This window comes from Talpa europaea, assembly GCF_964194135.1.
Source record: "Talpa europaea genome assembly, chromosome: 7".
NCBI classification, from domain to species: domain Eukaryota; kingdom Metazoa; phylum Chordata; class Mammalia; order Eulipotyphla; family Talpidae; genus Talpa; species Talpa europaea.
The window spans coordinates 132,966,681-132,983,708 of NC_140074.1; the positions used below are offsets into that span (position 1 = coordinate 132,966,681).

General features: G+C 56.0%; 1 protein-coding gene across 1 annotated transcript; it reads left to right on the plus strand.

The window, feature by feature from the left end:
- Positions 1–6,479: 6,479 nt before the first annotated feature.
- On the plus strand, positions 6,480–11,156 carry MRPL58 (mitochondrial ribosomal protein L58; the record flags this gene model as incomplete). The annotated part of the gene is made up of 6 exons (XM_084236913.1): positions 6,480–6,659; positions 9,191–9,227; positions 9,907–9,966; positions 10,496–10,578; positions 10,665–10,834; positions 11,072–11,156. The coding sequence occupies 6 exons, from the start codon at positions 6,480–6,482 to the stop codon at positions 11,154–11,156; spliced, it is 615 nt and encodes a 204-aa protein (XP_084093039.1).
- Between the last annotated feature and the right edge of the window lie 5,872 nt (positions 11,157–17,028).

A 17,028-nucleotide genomic window follows, 5' to 3' on the forward strand; every position in this document is an offset into this window, starting at 1 on the left:
GAGCCTCCACCATCCCCAGTCAGCCCAGAGGCGCAGCTTCTAGTTTCAAAGCCAAACGCCCCCAATCCCAGCTCCTCCAGCCCTGGCTTCCTGCCCCTGGACCTTGCTCCCAACTTTGTGGCCAGGCCTCTGGAAGCCATCCTGGACCAGTTGGATTTTTTTGTTAAAGTTTAGGTTTAGGGGGTACCTTCCTGGAGCCCCACCCAGCTCTCCAGGCCACACTGTGAAGAGAGCTGGCATTTGAGAGATTTGCAATGCAAGGTCTTCCTGACCCCTTGCCACCACTGGAAACACTTGAAAGGGGACCCCAGAGTCAGCTGTTGCAGGTTCCAGGGTCCCCCGGACCACCCACTGCTTCTGCCCAACCTCAATGGGCTAGTCCCTTAGCACCAGCTGTCCGACCCCCAGTGTCCTGACCAGGTCAGAGACGGGCCCTGCCACTCAGAGCAGGGAGCCTCAGCCAGGTCCTGGTGAGGACCAGCTTCTCCCCTGAACCCTCAGGCCAGAACTGTAGCCAATCAGAGGAGGGGAACAGGGAGCCCCTCCGCAGCCATACACAAGCCGTACACCCAGTTTTCCTCAGAACCAGCCTTCTCCAGTACCAGTTGTCCCTGGAAATGCCTTCTGGGCGTTAAGCCTTCTAGGGGTCTGGGTACTGGGGAGCCCCCATCTCTGCAAACCACTGAGTGGCTTCTGACTCACCCCACTTGACCTCTGCCTGCCCCATCTCAGGGACCATGACGTCTCATTCACTCCCAAGCCCCCTACAGGCCCACCCCCCGCCAGCCACACCCGCTGCCACCCCCAGCACCCTGGGCATGTGCCACCAGCCAGCGGTCCCAGGTCTCCCCTGCCCCCCTTCACTGGGGACTGCCCAAGATTCTCTCCCCACACTGAACAGTATTGAAATGCAATGGGATGAACACCAGGTCTCTCCCTGCCTGCTCTTAACCTCCCACCTCTGTGGGGGGACTTCTGAGGACCCAGCCGAGTCAGTGGTTTAAGGCTTCAATAAGACTGGCCACAGCAAGAGATGCCCAGGTCCCCAGTCTGCCCTGAGCAATTCTTCCGGGTTTCCAGTTTCTCCTGCTGCCCATCCTGAGACCCCAGAAATCACAGGAACCATCCAGTCCGGTGCGAGGCCCTGGCCTCTGTGCTAGGGCCCAGTGGGGAACCTTCATGCCTTATTCCTTCCTAATGGGTAAATGGGTTTTCTTAACAAGCATGCCGGACCTTCCTGGAGCCCCACCTAGCTCTCCAGGCCACACTGTGAAGAGAGCTGGCAGCCGGCCCCTTGTTCACACATCGTGAACCCTCCTGTACTTTGGAGCTGGGCAGCTGCCAGCCCTCCGTGTGTCTCTGTCATCTGGGGTGGAGGGGGTGGGGTGGGGGAGGGAAGGGCTTCTGCCTGTTTGCTCCCCAGTTCTGTAGCGCCAACCAACGTCACCTTTGAAGTATACATGAGAGAAATATATTTACAAATGCTTTATTCTCTTCTTTAATAAAAAATACATCACTATTCTAAAAGTTGAAATGGCCCTTGAGCCAAGGTCCTGTGTCTGTGTATCTCCCACCTCTCCCACGTCACCCCTACTCTGTCCTCTGAGGCCTGAGCCCTCAGCCCTGCCCCCCTCATCTCACTGCATCTGCAGCCAAACAGCTCTAAATAGTAGCTTGAAAGTGTCCATATTTTCTGAGTGCCAACTGCCCCAGTCATGCAGGGGAAATGATGGTGAAGGAGACAGAAGGTCCCCGACTGCGCTGCAATTTATACCCTGGGGCAAGTGGTGCTGCATGAGGGAGCCCTGAGCCACAGGAATGAGAGGAGTTTTTTTTTTTTTTTTTAAGATTTATTTATGCATACAAGAACTGGGGTACAGGCCAGAGGTGTGGGGGGTGAGAGGATTCACCAGAGTGGGGAACAGAACACGCAGCAGCAGGTGAGTCAGGAGAGGTCTACTGCGCCATGTGGGGTAGCTCCCTGGCTGGGGATCGAACTCGTGCTGCAGAGTCCGCGGACAGCTTTATAGGTTGCATCACCAGGGAGGCCCAATGAGCGGAGGTTTTGAAAATCTTATAGAAAAGCTTAGGGCCTCTTTGGTAGCACAGCAGTTGAGCACTGGGCTGCAAAGCTGCCCACAGCCTCTGCAGCGCTGTTTCCATCCCCGGCCCCTGGCAAGGGTCCCACATGACGCGACAGACCTCTCCTGCCACGCCCACTGCTCCCCTCAGCAGTGTACTTCGGTCCTTCTGCCTGCTCTGCTCCCCGCTCTGGCTCTGGTGAATCCTCTCACCCTCCCGCGCTGCTGACTGTACCCAGTGCTTGTATAAATAAATAAATAAATCATAAGAAAATTTAAAAAAAAGAAAGAAAGAAAACCTTATGTCCAGTGAGACATGTCCAGTACATAGAAATATTCAGTATATCTTTGATATGAAGATTTCCTGAAAGAGCAACTAGAAAAACATCTCTCTGAATAAGCTTCTACAGGGAACCGTTACAGAAAAATATGGTTGAGAATCACAGTGAGGGTGGTGAGGGGCAGCCCTGGAAGGGGGACCTGAGGGAAGATCAAGGAGGGGAACCCAGAGAGCAGCAAGGGTGGGTGGAGGCTCTGGGGCTGAGGTGAGGGTGGAGGCCAGGCCCCCCTAGGGTACACCAGGCCCCGGAAGGCATGTTTTCACCACCTGGTCGTTTTTAAAATCTTTGTCAGGCTGCCCCGCGGAGGCTGAATTGTGAGAGGGAGAGAGCTGGAGGGAAGGAGGCTGAGGCCCAGGAGCTCTGAGGGGTCCTCATACAGGTACGTCCTCAAGGAACTGCACACTGGGTGACCAGTCAGCCACTGGCAAGACGTGAGGGCCAGGCACTGCTGTACTTCAGACCTGCAAGCCCTGAACATCTTTTCCATATACCCGGCAACAGCCATACCCCCAGGTGACATGAGAATACCCAGCTCTCCCCATGTTCAGTAAAGACTAACTCGTCAAGCTGGGTGGGCTTGCCTTCACCAAGACCACAGCTCTCGGCCCGCAAATGTCACTTATATGGTGGGGTTTCCCGATTTCTTCAACACCCAATAATAGTGTGCTTTTCAGTCCTGTGTCAGCCCCCCACCTCTGTGCCGTTCCCCTGGACTTCAGGCACTGCTGTCCAAGCTCAGGCGGCAGAGGCCCACCCGGAAGGTCCCTGCAGGCTTGGGCCCAAGAAGCTCCTCAGGGGATAAGTCTTCAGCCCACACTGCCCCTCTGCCCATACTGTGCCCCCCCTGCCGGGCTACTCGCCCTCCTGTGTTGAATTTCCCATCCCCTCAGCCCACACCTGCCAGCAGCACAGGTGACCTCGGGAGTCAGAGAAGATTACATGTTCCCGAACCTCTGGGGGAAGGGTCAGTTTTTTCTCAGCCTTCTCCCCTCTCCCGTCCCTCCCCCGCAGCCCATAGGCCCTGCTTACATTCTTGGAAAAGCTCCCCAAGTCTTACCTTGGGGGAGTCTGGGGCCCACCAACATCCCTCCTCCCCCACTCCTGAAGGAGCCACTTTTTCTGGACCCTGAGGCAGTGGCAAGCCCAGAGCTGGCAAACTAGTGGTTTTTATGCTTTTTACATCAACTGGACGGTGTGGGGGTTTTCTGTGTGCCCTGCACAAATGGCGGTTGGGTTTTTCCATCTGCTGTCACCCCTCTCCAGTGGATGGAGAGCATGGTGGGGGGACACCTGGCACAGTGGCCGGGAGGAGCAGGATGCTCCTATGGCCCATGTCCAGCCACCTCTCTGCCCTCTGGCAGTACTTTTCCCACCTTCTGCCTTCCTGTCACCACGTGGTGCCTACTCGCCCCTCCCCATCCCCTGCTTCCCTCCTCCTTCCGGAGACTGACCCGCCCTTCCCCACCCCAAGGCCAAACACAAGAATCTCTGTGGTGAGGCATTTGGTCCAGCCGCCCACCACCCTAGAAAAAGCCTGCCTCCCCTGCCCGGGGAAACCATGAGCCAAAAGTCTGGGGTGGCTCATTTTCAGGGGCAGGAAGTGTCTCTAGGAAGAAGAAGGCAGCTTTGCCCACTCACATCAGGTTGTCTGTGCACCAGTCCAGCCCCCGGGGGAAGGAGAGACCAGCTGGACACATGCAGTCTGGATCTCCCCCAACCCCGGGCTGCAGAGGAAAGAGATGTCATCAGCAGGCAAGTTCCTTCTAGGACCCCAGGTGCCCCTAGCATCCCCTGGAGGCAGCTTGCTTTATTGCCTGCTGCCTCTGTGCCAGGCAGTGCTAAGCGCTTTGCAGGTATTTAATACCCCAGTACCATTATGAGGCAGCTATAAAATCTCTATTTTACTGATAGGGATAGACCAGCTTAGGGCTAAGCCAGTCATTCAAAGTCACATAGAAATATCTGAACCCTGACCGATTCACTATTGGATGCCACACATTCCCTCTCTCAACATGAGCTTGAGTTTTAAGAGCTGATCTGACCCCGGGCACATCAGAGAACAAAGGAAGGAAAGACCTATGGACCCCTACGTGGAAATGGTACCCCAACCCCGGCCACTCAGAAGCAACGGTGTCTGCAAGCTCCTCGCTGCTAAGGTGCCTTTTCCCTCCCTCTTTCTCCTTTCCCCTGTGAATATTCCTTGCCTGAAGCACCATCTCAGCCCCTGGAGGACCAGGGAGGGAAGGAAAAGGCCATCCTGGGCCTTCAGGATGGAAACAGGTGGCATCTCTCAGGTCTGTTTCTCCCAGAAAGGTCTCTATTCTGAATGGTTCTCAGCAGCACCAGGTGAAGAGCGTGCCAGCTGCTCTTCCCTCGGCCGCAGGCACAGCCGTCTCATTCTCTTTATCCCCTCCTCCCAGAATCCAGGCCACCAGATGGTGTGAGCAGGCTGTGTTTATTTGGGGCCATGGGAACCTGCAGTTTCTTTTTCCTATCACTCTGGGCCAGGCCCAGAACTGGAGCCCAGCCCTGCAGTCGTGATGCCGGAATGGTGCTGACTTTATTATTCATAACCCCAGAGCTAACGACCTGGGTGAGTGCCTGGCTCTGTTCCCCTGAGCAGCTTATTCAGTCACCATGGAGACAACTCTTCCCTCTGAGGTCTTAGCACTAACTCAGTCAAGGAGGGGCTCAGAAGACTTCCCCTGCCAGCCTAGGACCCAAAAGACATGTCCATTGCCATTCCTAATTTGGATTTAAGAAGCCAGTGACTGGGAAGTGATTTATTCCCTCCTAAACACTTTGCCGGCGTCAGTGAGACGAAGATGGTAAAGCCTTGATTTCACGATCTTCCGTTTCAAACAGTCAGCATCCCCAAGGGCATGCTTTTCTAGGTAATTATGCTTTTCCTAAAAATAGAACTCTTCATTAAGAAACAGCCACTAGCATTCCTAATAATCACTAACATTTATTGAGCTGCTTTCAAATACTGCTTGCTCCACCTCCAACCCTTCTCAGAGCTAGAACATCTCCATTTTGGAGCTCATGGCCTCACAGCCCTGTAAAAGGCCTCTGCTTAGCCTGTGGCTCTGTTAATCTCTACCTCCTCCCCCCTGGCGCCCCTTACCTCCCTTCTAGCTAGGAAATCACTCCTACCCCTGTTGCACAAAACTGTTTCCTCCACCCCCTGGAGCGGGGATGTCTGCTTTTGAAAACATTTCTGTGAGCTGCCTTCCTCTCCTTCCATCAGGTGTTTGTCCTGCACCCTGCTTAGCTCGGATTTGCTTATGGGATGCCTTGTCAGAGTCTCAAGTCACTAAAATTCAGCTCCAGCTGAACTTGACCCATTAAAAAAAATTTTTTTTCATCTTATCAATATTATTGAGCGCCTAGAAAGCGCGGGGTTCGGGAGCTGGGATCCCGCAGGGAGCCAGTGGGGTTTATGGCACTGGGGCCAGGCAATAAGCTAGGAAAATAAGGTTAAGAGACGTGAGAGGGGGCCTCCCCGGAGCGCTGGGTTGCGAAGCTGCCCGCGGCCTCTGCGGCGCCGGTTCGATCCCCGGCTGCTCCCAGGCCACCGGAGGAGGATCCCACATGGCGCGCAGACCTCTCCTGCCACCCGAGACGTGAGAGGAAAAAAGCAAGAGGACAGGGGGTGGAGAAGAACCGCCCGGGCAGGGCCGGCATCACCGCCGGCGGGGATCTGCGGGGAGCTCCGCTGTCGGGGGGCGGGGGGCACGGAGCAGACCGCCAGGGAAAGGGTTTCTAGAAGGGATTTAGGGTTCTTTGCGCCAGGAGCCTCCCTTGAGAGCTCGCGTTTGGCCGGCATCTTCCCCACGCGGCAGCCGACCGCAGGGCACCCGCAGGCGTCTCGGAGGCCGTGACGGGAGCTCTGAGAGGGGCGCCGCCGGGAGCACCCCGACTCCCCCGCCCCGGCTCCCCCATCCCGCCTCCCCCGCGCGAGCGCTAAAAGCGGCGCGGAACCAAAGCTCGGGGGGAAGCGGGCGCCGGCGGACCGCGGAAGAAAGTGCTCCCGGAAGCAGCCCGACGCCCGAACATGGCGGCCGCCCGCTGCGTGCGCTGGGGTCTGTGCCGAGCCCGAGCCTGTCTCCTCCCGCCGCGCTGTCCCCGCCGGACTCTGCACAAGCAGGGAGAAGGCACGGAATTTCAGAGCGTCTACAGCTTGGACAAGCTCTACCCCGAGTCCCGGGGCCGGGACACCGCCTGGAGGGTCCCGGTGAGCCGGGAGGGCTGGACGGAAGGGGCGTTTCTTTGACGCGTGTGGGTGACGTCAGAAAGCCGGCGCCCCTGGGCCGGGCGTGGAGTACAGTCCAAGGGGCGGGGCGCGCCGGACTGGGCGGTCGCCGCAGCGGGGGGGGTGGTTGTCGGAGCAACCGGGGAACCTGGGTCTCCGCGTGCTCCGTGGGGTCCTGCGTGACTGTGAGGTGTGGGGGCGCCGGGAGAACACTTGGGGGCGCCTTTTACGTTCCCCGGCCCTTAGGCCCAAATCTTGTCCCAAGGGAAAATGCACCTTCCAGCCCTCCACGGTGGACAGTAAAGGCAGAAGACCGCCAAGTGGCTTGTTCTCCTTTGGACAGTTACCCTGTCCGTAGCCGCGAGCAATCCCAGCACGCCCGAGGAAGTGGCTTCTCGTCCGTGTTTTCAGGGTGCATTTATTAACAACTGGAAGGGTGCAGGCAGGCACTCTTTCAGGCCCTGGAGCCCAAGAGCTAGGACCCACCCAGTTTTATGGCACTTCCACCTGCAGCTGAAAGAGGACGTTCATGCAGTCATCCATTCATTAAACAAACTTCTCTTGAAAGCACATTGTATGCCCTGTACCAGGCTAGGGGCTGGAGTAGTGAACAAAGCACAAAACCCCTAATGCTTGCAGAGCTTATATTCTAATGTAGGAAGGCAGGCGATAAATAAGTAGAGTGAGAGGGGGTAAGTGCATTAAGAAAACAGAGCCTGGAGGGAAGAAGCCGTGCTAAGGTGGGGATGGGGTTGTAGTTTTAAGTGAGATTGTGTGGAAAGGCCTCCTGAGAAGGTGACAGTCGGGTAGAGACCTGGAAGAAACAAGGCCGTGATCCTTGAGAATAGCAAGGAGATAAGCACCCCAGCAAGGATGTGAACATGCTGGATTCGTCCAAGGAACAGCAAGCAGGCCAATGTGACTGAGCAGTGGAGTCAGAAGAGATGGAACTGGAAGGGAGAGGGCTGTATGGGGGCTGTTCATAGGGCTTACAGGCCTTCAACTTTATTCTGAATACAGTGAGGACCTATTGGAGGGTTTGAGGCAGAGTAAAATGACCCCACTTCATCATACAAGGATCACTTTTACAGAGCCTTATGGAGAATTGACTGTTGAATGGCAAGAACAGGAAGACCAGTAAGGAGATTGCAGTAACACACGAAAGAGATGATGTAGAGAATAGAAGCATGGGAGTCATGGGAGTTGGTCAGATTCTAGATCTTTCCTGAAGGAAAAGCCTACATGATTTGCTAACAGATTTTCTGCGACAAGTGATATAAGAGGAATTGGAATCTGGGCCCTTGAGCAATGGAAGACTGGAGTTGCCATTGAGAGAGGAAATGGTGGTAACATCCATTTGTGCATTCATTCAATAAAAAGTTTATTGTGGCAGACCCTGTTTCAAGCCTTAAGGTCAGACAGGCTAAACAAAAGAGGACTTACTTCACAGAGTGTAGGTTTCTTGTGGTAGAAAGAGTAGCCAGAATGAAGAGGAAAAACATTCCAGACAGTGAGAAGTAACGAATAACGAGGGTGCCGAGATAGAGTGCTGGGAGGCCCCTGGAGGCTGTTAGTAGAGGAAGTCCTGTGAGGAGGTTTGAGCTAGACCTCTGAGAGGAGACACTGAGTAGCAGTTGGCTCTCTGGGCCTGGAGTTGAAGAAAGAGATTTGAGTTTGAGCCAGAAAGTTGGGAGTCATCAACCAACAGAGATGGCATTTCTGTTTGCAGAGATGGATGGAATGTTCTAGGGAAAGAACGGGTTAGAAAAGAGAAAGGATTTTAGGGGCACATCTGTGTGGAAAGGTTGCCAAGAGCAACCAAAGGAGAAGAGTGGGGGTGAACTCAGCGGTGTCGCTCAGAAGGCGGGGAGAATGTGCTTCACGGAGGGCACTCGTGGAGCATGCTCTGTGGTCTTAAGTGGTGCAGAGAGGTGGGGTAGGATGAGACCCCCCCCAAATAATTTTAAGATGAGGAGGGATGAAGGCGACCAGAAGGAGTCAGAGGAGGATACTTTGAGCTTGGATGGCCAGAAAGCTTCCAAAGCATTTGTACCAGGCTTGTGGTAGGCTTGTGGCCATCAGTCGAGGCTGAAAGGGCTTGCTAGAGATGGGCAGCTCAAGGAGAGACAGAGGTGACAATCGTAGAGTGCACAGTTCGGTTTGACACAAACCCTGAAAACAGATGTGCCCATCACATCAAGCAGACAGCCTCACGTGTGACAGGTTTGTTGCTCCAGGTTGGCATCAGGTGTGCCTTTGGGTCTCCCTCCTGCAGGTGTACTGTGGCATTTTCCTTCCCTCCCAGGAGCCAGGTGTCTGATGGTGCCTGACACACTCAGGTGGAGGCGGGAAGGCAGGAGAGGTCTGAGTTGGGGGAAGATGTCTCTGTCATTCTCACTTTAATTAGGAGCATGCTGGGGGCCTGAAAATAGTTGCCTTACCTTTGCATTGTGACTCCCCCCCAGTCACCCAGCTGGTAGCATTTAGGTGACACTGTGTCTGTTCCATTGCAGGATGATGCGCGGAGAGCCAGCAGTGACATCCCTCTAGGTGAGTCACTTTGATTCATTTCCTCCTCGCACATTCCTTCCAGGTCTCTCCAGCCCAGTGAGTGTGCAATGGTGGAGTCATTTCAGCATTGTTAGAGTAACCAAAATAAAAGCTGCAGCACTCAGCATGGGTGACGAGCTCTCGATGTTCTTGTGACATGAAGCAACCTTTACAGTCAATGGGTTGGTCATTATTAGAGAAAAGTGTGGTGCAGAAGAGTGTATATCGTAAGCCACCATTTGCATTTTACAGATATATCTGAAATGTACATATCTCGCCATTCACAGAGCTCTTAAAGGATTTAAAAGAAACTGACAGTCTGTTGGGATTCCGCCTCCAGCACATTTTGCAATACGATATTAAACTGTGTCCCTTGGTTTGAATTTTTGAAGGAGTCCTTGCTTTAAAGCAAACAAGCAGACAGCAGAAAGCCAGGCAGCCAGACCTGGCGGCGTGAACGGGACCAAGAGCAGACAGTCCAGGTCATCATTTCACATCCGCTGCTGTCTGTGTGGCCTTGGGGAGGTCACTTACTCAGGATTTTAACTTTGACATCTGTAAATAATCTCTGACCTTACATACTAAGTCACTGAAGGAGAGAGAGGTGTGATGAGGACAGCTGGTGGCAGTAAACCAACAGCCGTGGGTAATCTTTCCTCTGGTGCGTGCTACTTTGCAGATCGCCTGACGATATCTTACTGCCGGAGCAGCGGTCCCGGCGGCCAGAATGTTAACAAAGGTAGGGGGCCTTTGTGTTTTCTTTCCCATTAAAACTTAGCTGAGAGGCAGACTCCAGTTGTTCTGGGCTTCCAGTCACGTGGACTAAAGGGATTTTTTTTTTTTTAGTAGGAGCTTAAACATTGCCAGCTTATAATCCTCTTTATTCTTCTCAGTGTGGTCTGATGCTCAGCCTCTCAGCTGCGGGTTGCTAGGACTAGGATCGGCTGTGGGCCTAAACAAAGGGAAATCACAGTGCGAGTTGGCAGCCGCTCCGAGAACAGGTTTCCTTCATTCTCGGGAGCCCAGCCCCCACGGTCTTTTCAGGACCTAAGACAAATGTAAGAGAAGCCCAGGCAGCCTATTTTTGTCTACAAGTGTCTCCCAGGCTGCAGGTTGATTCCACGGCCACCTTTGCCCCCATGTTGACACAGGATAGAAACGGGTCTGGCTAGGGGTCTCGCCTCCCTGTGTTTGGGGACAGTCGCCAGTCCCCCGGGGGCTGCTGAGGCTCCCGAGAGTGTCGGTGACCCCGCTCCCTTTATTGACAGTGAATTCCAAGGCTGAAGTCAGGTTCCACTTGGCAACTGCTGACTGGATCGCAGAGCCCGTGAGGCAGAAGATGGCCATCACGGTAACGGCCCCTTTGCTGCCTTTAGTCCTCAGTCGTTTTTAAGGCTTTCCTCTCTACAGCTCTGAGTTTGCCCTTGTTCTCCACAGCATAAAAATAAGATCAACAGGTCAGGAGAGTTGATACTCACCTCTGAATGCAGCCGCTATCAGTTCAGAAATCTGGCGGATTGCCTGCAGAAAATTCGAGACATGATTGCTGAGGCCAGCCAGCCAGTCAAGGAGCCGTCCAGAGAAGATGCTGCTCTTCACAGGACCAGGTACCAGAGAATGCCCGGGTGTCTGTAAACTGAGACTTGTGGAGGAGGGGAGGCCTGGGAAGAGAGGCAAGGTGAAGTCCAGGCCTTCCGGGCAGGCAGCTGGAAGACTCGGGAGCCAGAGAGACAGACGGGGAGGAATCGGGTTGCTGCCCTCTGCTGCTCCCAGGAGCACCAGCTCCTCCACTATGTTGAAAAGCCCTGAGTTGGCATCGGGGCCTGACAGTCTTTCTGTTTCAGGGTGGAAAACATGAACCGGGAAAGGCTGAGACAGAAGAGAATAAACGCCGTCATAAAGACAAACAGGAGGGCTGAGGTGGACTGAAGCCGGCTCTGCAGCACACAGGCCTCCCAGCGCTTCCGGCGGCGTCGGCGAGAGGCTCCCGGGTAGACTAGCTCCTGGGGCCACCACCACAGGCGTGTCGGAATGTGGGTGCTTACTGGGCAGTCACATGTGGTCAGACCTTCGCCATCCATTTTATGTATTAGTTGCAATAAAATTCTGAACTCAGGTGGCTTCCCTTCTCTTTGGAACACTTCAGAGCAGAACCACGCCGTTCTCCCCATTGAAATCTGCGAGCAGTGATTGACTGGCCTGCCTGGTCGTCACAGCCCAGAGGAAAGGGCTGAGTCGTGGGGCAGGCACAGGTGGGGCGGAAGAGCTGAAGCAGGTGAGTGGGCATCCACTAGGCCTCGGGAAAGGCCGAGACTCAACCAGTAGAATGGAGGGAGCATGTCCCTGGAATGGAAGAGCTTGACTAGAGGAAACCAAAAGAAAAAAGCTGGGGTGGGGGTGACAAGGGAGCCATCTGAATGGGGAGTTGGCACAGGGCCTTGGGGGAGGTGAGTCTGGAGTGGGGGGCAGAAGCGCAGTCCGCAGTCTCCAACCTCAGGTGAGGAGCTTCGATTTTAAGAGCATGGGTGGAGGAGGGTCCACCGATGCTCTTAATAGGGAGCTGCTGAGGTGTGGAGAGGGAGGGGACAGCATTAGGTGCTGTCGGGGTTCAGGGTTGGGGAGGCAAGGGGAGAGTGAGTGGGAACTGCGGAGGTTTCTGCCATCCTGTGGGGCTGGGGGAGTGCCAGGCCGGCTGCGTGCTGGTGACTGCTGTGTGAACGCTGTTTTATTTATTTTTTATTTTTTTAAGATTTATTTATTTTTATTCAAGCACTGGGTACAGTCAGAAGTGCAGGAGGGTGAGAGAATTCACCAGAGCCAGAGCGGGGAACAGAACAGGCAGAGTGACGAAATAACTGCTGAGGGGAGCAACGGGCGGCAGGAGAGGTCTGCACGCTATGTGGGACCCTCGCCCGGTGGCCAGGGATCGAACTGGCGCTACAGAGGCTGCAGGCAGCTTTGCAGCCCAGAGCTCAACCGCTGTGCTACCAGGGGAGGCCCTGCTCTGTTTTATTTTCACCTAGTTGCTCGTGTGACTTTTGTGATGGCCTAAATGCAAAATAACCAGCTGCTATCGCAGAGTCACTGGGCAAGAAAGCCATTGACTTAGAGACAGTGTGGAGCCACGGTCCTGCCCTCAAGGCACTGGAGCCTCTGGGGAGCCAAGGAGCATGTGCAGGAAGCTCAGCCTCCATTGGCTCCTTCACTATCAACAGTGTTGAGTGAACCCCAGGCACTGGGGTGACTCCCAATGATGGGGACAACGCAGTCCCTTCGGAGAATTTACATCCCACCAGGTGGTGATAAAAGCTGAGAAGAAAAATGAACTCCTGTCATGACCCACAACATAGACATAAGAAAGGCCTAGCAGGTGGGGGGGGGGGGCAGAGGAATGACGGTCCTGGTGGAGGGCACAGAAGCTGTACTTGAGGTGCTGAGCCGAAAGGGAGGGCGGGCAGGGGCTGAGCCTCTCTGAAAACCTCAGTGTCCCCAGCCATAAATAGGGGTGATTGCAGTGATCCCCTCAGAGAGTTAGTGGGACATTTAAGTGAATAAGTAAATGGTTAGTGATCCCGAGAATGTGTTTGGGGAACGTTAGGATGAATAACCTAGTTTGGCTGGAAACCAGGGAACGAGCCGCCGGAGAAGGCACATGTGCTACGCTGAGTGGGCGCCTGGTCCAGAAAGGCCTTCAGCATGATGAGCAGGACATCCAGACTGTGCCCTCGCTGAGGCTGTGGGGGAAGGGAAGCTGACCTGGACTGCAGGCGAGTGAGCACAGGTGGGTGGGCCCCCCATGTGAACAGCCAGGGACCCCTCCTGGAACCACAGCAAAGAGGATGGAGGGGGGATTAGGGTGAGCAAAAGGCCTCTGGGGTGGAAAGTTGGAGTGGGAGCAGGTGTGTGACGTGGGAGCTGCTGTGCAGCCAGACAGGAGTCACAAGGGGAGGCTTTGGAGGATGGTTGGTGATGCCCCTGGTTTTGCCTGTAAGGAGCTGACTTGGTATACCCTGGGGGTGGGGGGTCTTAGGGAATGGGCCCCGGAGCCCTGGAGAGCTGGGGATACAAGACAGGAGGGAGATGCTTGGTTGGGTGGGGGCAGGGGCATCCCTGAGGGTTGACTCTGGAGCCAAGCGCTGTTCCCACGAGGCCCTCAGAAGAGACTGGATGCATGTGAAGGGGCCTGAGAAAGCGTCAGAGACACTCAGGAGGGGACAGAGAAGTGAAGAGAAATAAAACGGGCTGGGGGACAGTGGAGCATAGGGCTGGGACTGCTCCTTACAAACGGCGGGGCAAAATGAACGTGGGCGGCAGGTAGGCCCAATCCTGGGCCCAAGAGGCCAGAGGTACCCGAGTTCCTGACAAGCTGAAACTGCTTTATGGTGAGGAAATCAGGAACGAATTTGGGGGAAGCGGTAAGGGACGGAGGCACAAAGCGGCTTTCTGGGGTGCTGGTGATGCTTCTTCATCTGAGCCACGGTTAATGAGTCCACCTGCATGGACAGGGTCATGGGCTGTGACCTTCACATCTGGACGCTTTGTCATCAACAAACACTGACTTAAGGGGGGGCCTCCCCCAGGCCAGGCCAGGCGGGCGCTGCCTCGGGGCCTGCCGGAGCGAGGCCGAGGGTTTCTGCAGCCCGTGGGGAGAGACACCGGCGCCTCAGCTCGCTCCACCCCGAGGCTGGGCCGGGGAGGGAGGCCTGGGCAGGCTGCCTGGGCAATAAAGGCCGCTTGGCCGCGCCGTCTCGCCTTGCAGAGGGCGGGCGCCTCCGCCCGGGATGGCGGCGCGTGATGCTTTACCGTGCGCTTCTCTGTCGTGTGTGTGTGTGTGTGTCGTGGTTTCAAAGACGGGAAACCCTGGAAGGAAGCCCGTGAGGCTGATGCGCTTCCCCGCCCCGGAGACGCGCTGTTTCCGTTGCTGCGGCTGGAAGGATTTATTTCTCCCACTTGGACATGTTCTCAAGATGGGGAGATTTGCAACGACTGAGGCTCAGGCCGCGTGGAGGACGCTCCTCTCCTCATTCTGCCGTTTCTGGAGCTGGACGAGATGGTTCCGGCGCCGAGTGGGCGCGCCCGCCGGCCCGGGTCTTCCCCCCGGGGTGCAGGAGTCCGGGCAGGGCGGGGGGGGGGGGGGGGAGGGTTGGGGGGGCGCTCGTGGGGCCCCGCGCCGTCCCGAGGCCGGGCACCGACTAGGGGCCGAGAGGCAGCAGCCCCGCGCCGCAAGCCCCAGTGGCCTAATGGATAAGGCACTGGCCTCCTAAGCCAGGGATTGTGGGTTCGAGTCCCACCTGGGGTAAAAGTTGCCTTTTCTCTTCACCTGTTTTGTTTTGGTCTCGGCCCGACAACGGATCGACACCCCAAGTATTCTGGTTCGAGGTGTTCCCAGTTTCTGGGCAGCCCGGACGAAGTCCCGCGGGGTCTGTCCGAGGCGCGCGCCCCGGCCGCCTCACGAGAGGGCCCCGGCGCCGCGCGCGCTCCGGGCACCAAAAGAACCGGGTGCGAAGCGCTCGCACCACCCCAGGTGGGACTCGAACCCACAATCCCTGGCTTAGGAGGCCAGTGCCTTATCCATTAGGCCACTGGGGCGCGACAGGGCGCTGCTCCACGTGGTGCGTGGTAGCGCGCCAGCGCGCGGGCGCAGCTCCGGGGCGGGCGAGACACCCGCCGGGCCGCGCGGCCGGGGACGGGGCGCCCGCGCCCGCGGGAACAGCTCGAGTCTGGGCGAGGGGGCCGGCGCCCCGAAAGCGAGGGCCGAGGGAGGTGGGCGTGCCGCCCCCAGAGCCGCGGGGGCGGGGGCTGCTTACCTGGGGGAGCCCGACGCGCCGGGACTCGAACCCTGACTTCTGATCCGGAGTCAGTCGCCCGACTCGCAAGGCTACGCGGCGCGCCGGCCAGGGGCGTACCCCTCGGGAGCGGCGGCTTGGGGGTGTCTTTGCCGCGCCGCGCGGCACACGGGTGCAGAGGGTCCGAAGCCCAGGGGTGCTCGCGGCTTGCGTCAGAGCCGCTGCGGCCACAGGTCACTAAATAAGCAGCACGAGGTGGCTGGCTGCGTGGGGAGACCGCGTGGCCTAATGGATAAGGCGTCTGACTTCGGATCAGAAGATTGAGGGTTCGAGTCCCTTCGTGGTCGAAACGTTTTGGGTAACTCATTGGGCTGCCTGCGGATTCCACCCTCGCCCTCGTTTTAGACTCGGGAAGCGCTCAGGCCCCGCCGCGCCCTGCTGCCCTCGTTTCTGGAAGTTGGCACTTACAGCTCGCGGACAAACGGTTTCCTCCAGGAAACTTCCGGTTTTGACGTCATTACACGGCGCCCATGGCGTCACAGTTCAAGAGCCATATGATCGCGCGCCGCTTGCGAGAAGCCCCAGTGGCCTAATGGATAAGGCACTGGCCTCCTAAGCCAGGGATTGTGGGTTCGAGTCCCATCTGGGGTGAGTTGATTTACTGCCACGATCGTTTTTGTTCGCATATGGTTTTTTTTCCCTAAACCATCTACATGGTAAAAAACAAATCCATGAGACGTTTTCTTTCTGATCGCAATTTTGTGTGTGCGATGCTCAGTTGCAATGAATTTATCTTTTCTTTTTGATGAAACCAACATGAGTGTAAATGAGGCTCCTCCTCCCCTTGCCTTTCTGACAACCAAACCCCTCCTGAGAGTGCTCTGCAAACCCTGCAAATGAGGCAAGCCCATCTCTATAAAGTTAAGAGCAGGCACAACTGCGCCCACAGCGCCTCCCTGTTCCCAAGCCTCCCACTGGAGACAAGGGCAGGGGCATGAAGTGCTACCCAGATCCAAGCCGCCAGTCCAGGGGGCACCCACCAGCCACTCCCTGGGTCTGGAGGAGGAGGGGCACGCACAAGTGCAAGTGCACGCGCACTGGACAGTGGGGTAATATGCCCATCGCTTGCATGGACCCCAGTCCAGCCAAGGAAAAGGAGGGCACTCTCCAATCAGAGGGACCCAGGGCAGGTGCAAGGAAACCACGTGCGACCAGTACTCCAGGATGCACCCTAATGAGGAGTCCCTTCCTGGGCTTGAAGGGGCAAGAGGAAGAAGGCTCTAGAAAGAAGAGAAAGACAGGTTCACAGAGAGGGTTGCCTGGTGGGTTAGGGTTAGACTTCAGGTCAACCTGGACACCGCAGGAAGGCAGCCGGGGAATAAACACACCAGCCACCCCTCTTTCTCACCACTCTCCTGGTAGGACCCCCTCTAACCCCACACAAGCAGAAACCCGAGGTCACGGAGTCAGTGGTGTCCCCTAAACAGGTCGGTGTCCCCAAAACAGGTCAGTGTCCCCAGGCTGAGGATGGGAGAAAGATGGTGATTGGTCTGGAGGGTCAAAGGGAAGACACATGGCCCATCCCTTAAGCTGACCTGGCATTTAGGGCTCCCAAAAGCGCTTCCGGACACCTGCAGCCTCACAACGCCCCTCTGAGAGCAGAAGCTGAAGGAAAGGGGAAAAGCAGACAAAACAAATCTCTGCCATTAGAAGGATAATGTGGGTGGGGGTGTAGCTTAAAGGGGGGCTTCCTGGGTCCTGGGAATGTTCTGCTTTTTTTTATCTGAACAGGTGTGTCCCATTGGAAAATCAGAGATGTAAATAATACTGGGCCTTCACATTCTCCTATATGTGTTATCATATTTTTTTTATATATTTTTTTTAATAGAGGCATGTTTTTATTTATTTATTTATTATAGTTGTTTGTTTTGTTTTGTTTATGCATGCACTGGGTACAGTCAGAAGCGCGGGAGGGTGAGAGAATTCACCAGAGCCAGAGCGGGGAGCAGAGCAGG